Consider the following 8,541-nt stretch of genomic DNA (forward strand, 5'->3'; position numbering starts at 1 on the left):
TTTAAATCCTTTGTTGAGATTGTGACATATGTTGTTTTTATAGTAAATGGTGTAATATTATACTTTGATGTTCCAGAATTCAGTCATGAAATCATTTTAACCAATCATATCGCTATATAAAATTAAATCTGGATGTTGCAGGATCCTGAAGGAAGTCCCATAAAACAGAATTCAGTGTATTACCAAAACAAGGCTTGTGACAGAAAATAATCCCTAAAGGGGAGCAACTCTTCAGAAATCCAGGAAATTCTCGGAAATCCATCATTGTTTGAGACCACCTTGGAAGTCATCATTTTGCTCATAATGTGCTATGTATATTTTTCACATGATTGTAAATGAAGTTTATTATATTGGATTTTTCATGATGAGAAGTAAGATTCTGAAATAGAGAATTTAACTAAGGGAAAAACACAAAATTTATAAATGATAATTTTTATTTATTAAATGAAAATTACCATATATATACAATGTAACTTAGGTAACATATGACTCAATATATGAAATAAATAGATAACATAAAATGCATTATTATATCAAGAAACAAATAAAAGAGGTGCAAGTAAATACACTTTTAAAGATAAATAATATGTTGATGTCAAAATTATTATGTGTTGAATTTATGAATATGAAATAGTTCTCTTCTAAAGAGCATTCAATGGCTTAAATATCAGTTTGTATCAACAGCCTGCCATGATTTAATTGGAATTTGAAATGTCAGCATCTGTAATGCGTAATAAGAAGTAGGCTTGAAGCTTATACTGAAGTGCATCTACTTATTTATAATTAGAGCTACCAAGTTTTAGCTCTGACAGTTTTCAAACAATGAACAAATTTACATTTCAACAAGAAACAATAGCTACTTTGATTCTGTGTTGTTTTGTCTTATTACAGGCAAATTTCATTCTTTGACAAAATATTCATTGATTCAAGTATATTACAGTATATACATGTAAACTTAAAAGATATTTCATGACATTTTTGACAATTTTAGTATCAAAATATACACAAGTTGTTTGTATAATTAAGCTTTACACTACTTATAACAATTTATAAATTCTTGTGCTAGACATGTACTTTGTAGCTTTTGTACTTTTCTATCTCTTTGTGGTGTTTAAATCGTTTACATTCCCTACCAAATTGTTAGATTTTGTGTTGTAAATATGGACATCTCAGATGTATACCTCACTGTGTATGTTGTGCTATATAATGTAACATTTACATGTGGTTGCTGGTTCATCCTAGTGCATTAACTCATACATAAAACACACATACATACATACGCTATTGATGGCATGGGTAAGAAATCATTTCTAAAATTTGTTGAACTTTATTTAATGAATTTGTGATGTTTCAAAACAAATCATGTAATAAATTTGTGTATCAAACTTGTTTAGTTATAGTTGTCTATGTATTTGATACGTAAAATTTTTAAAAATCAAAATAGGCAAATCATGCATCCAATTTTGATCTTAAGATATGCCAATATGAGGGATTGCATGGAATGAAATTAAATTTCATTTCTTGGTTTTGATATTGTTACGTTTTGAATTAAGAGATATAAATTATATAATTGACCATCATAGACTAGAACATATTTATGGAACTCCTCTGTTTCATTCATCTTCCATTTCTGTATCTTGGCCTTCTTGAGTTTCTACCTCTAGAACCGCAGTCACCTGTTTAATAGAAATTTTGAATGGTACTTGTTGGTAGTGTAAGTGCTTGAAACAGGTACATGTAATATGCTTTTATAATAAAAGGGGGTTGGAATTGAATAATTTCTACTTAGCTAATTAGGAAACGATTTTTTGACTTTCTCAATGTCAAAGAAAAGAGGATCAAATTGACCTGGAATCTTGGCTCTTACATAACCCACTGGACTATTAATTAGTCTGCCAGGCATGTTCATGAACCATGGCTTCCTTTCTCTTGGAATTGGATAAAAGGTTTGAGTGGCGAAGGGCACTTACATGGGGATGTGTGGTGATAGGGACCGAATGTGTATTCTGTTAATTGTACTCACATGACCCAATTTTCTCTTCTAAATGGGAAATCTGATCACTGAGGGAGGAAATTATGTCAAATTCGTATGGGTCTTCAGTTGTGGTAGTGGGTGGCGGTGTTGTGTAGGATTTCAGTTCCTCCACTTGCACCATGGCATCATTGTAGTACCTCTCTAACACTGAGAAATTACCCCGCATCTCCTCCTGCAAGAGTGTGCACAGTTGTGAAATACCCTTAAAATATACCTGTAGAAACCACTGTTATATCAAGTAAATTAATTAAAAGGGTGATTATAATTACAGGTACTTACTTTTTCTTTCTCTACCATGTTTATTCGACCTTGCAAAGTGTTGACTTGGTTCATCATCGTTTCCAACTGAGGCAAACACAATGGGCAAACTAACAAAGACATAAGTATAGTATAGATAAGTAAAATGCAAGACGCAGTACATAATGAGGCATGGGTAATGTAAGGATGAAAGGTTACTTCATAAGTATATTTTTCCAGGTTATTAACTTACATTCGCATTTATAGCTATCAACTGATTTGAACCCATGGAAACATCCACATTCAAATCCACCGATCGTGTTTTTGCAAATTTGTTGACAACTGCTTCGTCCTGTCAAACACTCATCTACGTCTACAAGAAAGACAGTCAGAATTTACTCACATTATCTTAATAAAACTCTCCAGAAGAGAACATGGTGGGCTGTTACTTAACCCTACCTTTCTCGCATTGATGTCCGGTGTAATACGGTGGACATTCACATTGGTTTGGTCCAACACAAATTCCGCCATTTTGGCACCCGTGTCGACAAATGGCTATAAAATTGATATGTAACGAATTTAATGTGTTTCAATTATAAAAATACATTTTGCGCTGAAAATGTGTGCGATTTAAGTGTTTACACTTTTGCATACACCAAATGTATATAACTAACAAATAGACCAACAAAGCTTTTCAAGAATACATTATTTTATAGATTTCAACGATGTGCCGTTTTAATGTGTGTTACTAGATAATGTTGTTAGAAAAGTAACAAAACTCCATATAAATTAATAGGTCTTTTCTTACGCGCCAAACAAGCCAGATCCCGTGGGTTCTCTTTGGTCCATCCCGGACAGCATCGCTTGTACTCCCCCGGAATCACTCGTTTGCGGAACACTGTTCTATAGGCTATCCTCATGTAGACCCTGATAATTGTGAAATCGAGATTAATATCAAACATATTCCAATATCGTAACCCATGATGGTGCATCTGTTAAAACTTGGAAGTACCTTGTGGAGTTTTCACAAGTATCGTTATTCGAACACAGCTTTGGGCTGTAAAATGGCCGTCGGTAGGATTGCCTCGTTGGTATTAGTTCTATTCTATCGCCTTGGTACGTGCAAACCCGTCTCCTACAATAAAACAAGACCATAATCAACTGAATTGACGATATATATGACGAACACTCCGATAGGACAGTGGCAAAAAACAAAAACAAAACAAACAACGAAACTTTTTCCATATTTGTCTTTACTTTTTATAATGTTATAAATAACTTTAAAGTTTTTGACATTCGCCAGATATGCACATGTAAAGGTGGTAAGCTAAGCGCTGTTTTGGAATGTTTTATTTTTAAGTTGAAGGATTTATTCCGTCAATATGAGAGAGAGAGAGAGAGAGAGAAAGAGAAAGAAAGATGGTGGTATATCTGCGTTGTCTTGTACAGTGACACGGCTTCTGCGACCTCTAGACACTTCTACAGAGAAACAGAAAAAGGCACTTGAACTAATTAAAACCACGATGAAGTGGCTGCTCCGTGGCATACTTCAATTTATGGGGCATATCTCTAGCGGGCCATGGTGTGTTATCGACTTGTTGCATTTCCAATTGTGCACCCTTCAACCACAAGGTTAAGTGCAAAACTCCAAGCATTCCAGTACCGCTAGTCCGACTTATAACAGATTTCTCAATTAGAGCTACTATCCTACAAGGAACAAGGGACATTTGTTCTCGTATTCAAGTTGAGTCGTATTTTGTGGTTAGATACTCGTTCATTCGTTCAATTAGGGATAAAGTTCGATAGTTGGTACTACTTAGTCCCAAAATTCTGCCGAACCTGACCAATTGAAATAGTGCCTATTACTGGCCAATTGTGGTATTTCTTTGGAGATCACATTAAATATAACATGTAATATTACATCATGCTTAAGGTGAACGTGCCGTTACCCACCTACCCACCCATCCACCCACACACACCCCCCCCCCCCCACACACACACCCTTGATGCTCACAAACCTGTGTGTCATCTCACACTCTCCCTACCCTTCGCTCTGTTTCAAATACATTCAGTTTATTAGTAGATCCCCTTCAATTCGAATATGTGTCCTTTACAAAAATTTAGATTATTGGGAATCAAAATGTGTTTGTCATGTACAAATTTTGATTCCTAATAATCTAAATTTATGTGAAGGACATATGGTATGCTTTCCAAAGTTCATACTTTATAAAGAGTGTCGGAAAGCTTGCCTCATACCCAGCGACCCCTTTATTTAGGCTTATGTCATGGTCACAGAAGACGAATAGTGTTACTTACATGTAAGAATAGTTTACGAAATAGTATCTTGTAATTACAAATAAACAGATCCTTATTACGACGCAAACATTTAGACGAGAATATAAGAATTAAAACAAGTCTTACAGATATTGCTGAGACAGTGCACATGGTTTAAAAGTTATTGTTATTTTGACAAAACGTGAATAAGGAAAATGTTGCGTCCCGACAATTTTGGCAAGCCATAAGGACTGTACTGTCTTATATTAATTTTCAATTCAGCGCCACCTGGATCAAAATATTTCCCACTACATGTATTATTGGTTTATCATTTTTAAAAAGCCAAGTTGTTAATTTCATCTAACATATTTAATTCAAGACTTTAATTTACAGCACACCTCGTTTGTATTTTAGTATCAATATGTTGAGAATATGGCTTGGTTGTCGTATCACCTGAAAGTGTTGAGGCAGAGACCCCATAGGTAGCTGGTTCGAACCTCGCTGTGGTCACTAACTGTTATGTGTTGTGTCATTAGACAAGACACTTTATCTACATTGTCCACTCAGTTGCATCACCATTGCACGTATCGATTATGTAATGGTTTAATTTAAGATGGCACGGTGGCACCGACTTCGGGAACCTAATGGCTCGTAGGAGGAACTACATGTATTACAATTGGTTATCATTGTGTTACAGAAATAAGTATTCAATCCATTTGAATTTTTAGTGTAATGAAATATATTGATATCGTCAAATACCTAAACCGAAATTGTTTTATCAGAAAATTGTATATTTTCATTTTTCAGGTACCGTTATATTCCATGGAAGACGGACTTTCACATTTTTGATGTATATCTGGTACTTACCGCATTTATTTATAAAATATATATATTCTTAGAACTTTCCTATAATTTGTGTTTAATGTCCCTGAACACAATTTCGAACATTATGTTTCAATCGCTTCGTTAGCAATCTCAAGCTACGAATTTCAATTATACTATCTAAATTCTCCCCACAAGTGAACATTCTTAGAACTTTGCATCTAGATATATTAAAGTGTACCGTAGATGTAGGAGAACACAAAATAAATAGTCTTCTATCTCTACTGTCTTGTGTTTATGTCGCGGTGTACCAAGATTGTTCTATTTGATTTTAATAAACATATATTACTATTGTCAGATGTGTGAATGCCTAGGGAATGTGTTGTATGAAACTTTAAAATTAGACATTTTTGAATTGATTTATCATCTTTGGGAAATTTCACTTTTAAGTGCAAAGTTTATCATCGTATCAAAAATTTCAAAAATAGCAAACTTTTCAGAAAATGTGAAAGATATCAAATTTAGTGGAACGAAATCTCATTAATGTAACGGGAGAAATCTATCTTATTTATGACTAAAGCGTATGGGTGGGGAGTCAGAGTAAACAGGAAAGAATATTTCAAACTCCGTTTACAAAATTGTTCATTAATTAATCAAAACACAATGAGCCCTTTTTTATGCACACGCCCTACATAATCGTATTTTACCCCCACCAACCCCTTTTTTGGACGATGAAAAGGGAGGGGGCGGGCATGCACTTTATTCCGTTTTTTGAATATGCTGCTATATTGACACTTGAAATAAAAAAAATAACGCTGTTATTCATGATCATTTCCGACAAATTATTTTATTTTTCTTGATATTAAATGTATTTTTTTTCTATCACGAGAGATTGTAAGTATGTACACCCACGTGTATTGTAGCCATGCATTTCCGCTACTTTGATACGTGTGTTGCTCTTGATATGTTCAATATGGTCTTATTCTCTTCTTAACGCTAATTACGTGTAAAATTATGTTCAAAATCTTAACAATCTCTCTCTCTCAAACAAAAAAAAAACAACGAAAAATTATCAACTGCCTAAATACAAATCGTTCAAAGAAAATTATTTTGAGACTTCAAATTCAAATGATGATGACTTTTAATTATTCAGAGCAAGAATTATTTATATATTAATCATATTTCACAAATAGTTCATTACCCCCCACCCCCCACCCCCTCCAAGAGATACTGGAATCCTATTAGACAATATTTCAAAATTATCAATACTCGTCACACTACCGTTTCAACTGTTCTTAACAAAAATAAAAGACATTTCATTCTACGCTTCTAATTATTGAATAGAGACAATTTACATGTAATTGGGGTTGTTTTCGCCGATTCTAATAAATCTTCTTTAAAAATGTTCTAAAACAAATATGCATGTACTGCAAGACTTCTGAATAAAATTGAACGCGTTTTACCTTGACATATTAGTACTCTGTATTTTTGTTTTGCAATGTGCCATATTTTCTGGTTGGTTTTACTTAGAATTTAGAAAATATGAAATGGCCACGAAGGATTTTTTTTTCACTAAATTTATTCATTTATTTTTATTTTTTGGTCACTTTTAAAAACTAAAAGCTAAAATTTTCGAGATAATTTAAAGTGAAGCCTTTGTACTTACGCATCAGAGTGCACCTTCTCCTGGGGTAAACTGTCCACAGCTTCAAAGGTGAACACAATAATCAAGAACCCCCAAATCAGCATCTCTTTGTTCACTTCCTTTTGCAACATTTTCCTTACTTCTTCTCTCCTGTTAGAACTATGGATGTATGATGTCGACTTACTATATTGCTTGCTAGAACAACCTTTTGAAGAAATAAGCGTGAAAGCGTAGACTGCTTCAGCAACTTGAACTTATCTGGTTACGCATGACTACACGTTTGGTAAAGAAGTCTGCCCCCAAAGCTACAGTAGAGGGACCTCTTCATAACGTGTGTGTGATACGACAAGGGACGACGTACTCTCTCTCTCTCTCTCTCTCTCTCTCTCTCTCTCTCTCTATCTCATGTAAAAGAGAATGGTAATATTGCAGAATAAAAAAAACATCAAGCACGTAGCATCTGTGGAGGGTGGTGGGTGTGTAGGAGAATTTCGTTTGAGGCATTTTCCGTTTCTTAAATAAAACAAGGACGGGAATCATTTACAGGTATGAACACATTACTTATAAAAAAAAATAAAACTTAGTTTACAATACTATATATACCCTTAAACCCACCCCCCCCCCCTTCAACACACCATGGAAATTTATCTGTTGTAACATGTACATGTATGTTGATGTTGTTCCTCGTACCTCTGTATTGTCATTGGGCTAAATAAATAATTAAGAATAAAAACCAACAACAAACAATAAATTAATGAAAAAAAGAACATCCTGCAATCATATCACTTGACAAAAACATCGTAAAAGTTGTAAAATCAAAACATTAACGTAAAGCATAAGCGATATTTCCTCTAATCTAAGTTTGTGGTTTGGTCTTTGGATAAGTGTTTATATCAAAAACACGGATACAGATGGACTATGTGTACGTAGCGGAAGCTGAAATATCTGAAACCAGTTTCCAGAGAAAAATCTCGCGGCCTTAACCTTGATGACCCAAATAATTTGAAGGTCACCCCTATATCTACGTCTCTACGTATCTCAAAATCTCTTGACGACAGGAAATTAAAAAATCTAATTTTCTAGGATAAGAGAAATCTAAAAAGTGAAATTTACAAATTTATGATCTGACCACCCCCAAGACCTTATGGAAGGCCAAATATGAAAAAATGGTCAATTTTTCAAAAACCTTTTTCGCTTCTCCCACACGTAAAAATGCATGGTTAAGATACCCATCCCCAGTGAGCCCTAGATACCAAAATTGTGAAATTCGTAGCCCCTATGTCAGGGGTTCAGGCCCATTGGGCGGAGCAAATATGACCATATAGTGAAAGAGTATTTAAGGTGGCCACATGCAGTTTATTCCAATTTTCAATAGAAGACCATAAAACATATACTTATCAAATATTAAAATGATGATAGGGTTACTATAGGTATCTTTAAAGAATTTTTTAACGTTTTTTCGTGTTTTTGTAAAGTATTTTTTTAAAAAGACAGCTATTAACAAATTGAGAGAATTTTGTTTGTCATA

The 8,541-nt window shown here is 34.1% G+C and overlaps 2 protein-coding genes across 13 annotated transcripts in view; one reads left to right on the forward strand and one right to left on the reverse strand.

Moving 5' to 3' along the window:
- Positions 1 to 1,385, forward strand: part of LOC105325226 (uncharacterized) — a 33,997-nt gene extending 32,612 nt beyond the window's left edge. For all 12 annotated transcript variants that reach the window (XM_066075037.1, XM_066075036.1, XM_066075035.1 and 9 more), the window contains one exon: positions 142 to 1,385. In XM_066075037.1, coding sequence (XP_065931109.1) covers positions 142 to 210 — 69 coding nt within the window. In that variant the 3' untranslated portion in view covers positions 211 to 1,385. The remainder of the gene's footprint in view (positions 1 to 141) is intronic.
- Positions 914 to 7,350, reverse strand: LOC105325225 (epidermal growth factor-like protein 8). The gene is made up of 8 exons (XM_011424684.4): positions 7,035 to 7,350; positions 3,285 to 3,407; positions 3,081 to 3,199; positions 2,732 to 2,827; positions 2,526 to 2,645; positions 2,315 to 2,403; positions 2,024 to 2,207; positions 914 to 1,676 (listed from the first exon to the last, which is right to left on the reverse strand). Exons 1-8 carry the CDS (start codon positions 7,142 to 7,144, stop codon positions 1,618 to 1,620), a joined length of 900 nt encoding a protein of 299 aa, XP_011422986.3. The 5' UTR covers positions 7,145 to 7,350; the 3' UTR covers positions 914 to 1,617.
- Positions 7,351 to 8,541: the final 1,191 nt, after the last annotated feature.

This window comes from Magallana gigas, chromosome 2 (genome assembly GCF_963853765.1).
Source record: "Magallana gigas chromosome 2, xbMagGiga1.1, whole genome shotgun sequence".
Classification (NCBI taxonomy): domain Eukaryota; kingdom Metazoa; phylum Mollusca; class Bivalvia; order Ostreida; family Ostreidae; genus Magallana; species Magallana gigas.

Excerpts from the sequence above, each read along its gene's own strand:
- LOC105325225 (XM_011424684.4), bottom strand. The coding sequence starts at position 7,144 with ATGTTGCAAAAGGAAGTGAACAAAGAGATGCTGATTTGGGGGTTCTTG. Across the intron at positions 3,200-3,284 it reads ACTTGTGAAAACTCCACAAG|GGTCTACATGAGGATAGCCT; the intron begins GTACTTCCAAGT and ends CACAATTATCAG. Across the intron at positions 2,646-2,731 it reads CGGACATCAATGCGAGAAAG|ACGTAGATGAGTGTTTGACA; the intron begins GTAGGGTTAAGT and ends TCTTTCTTGTAG.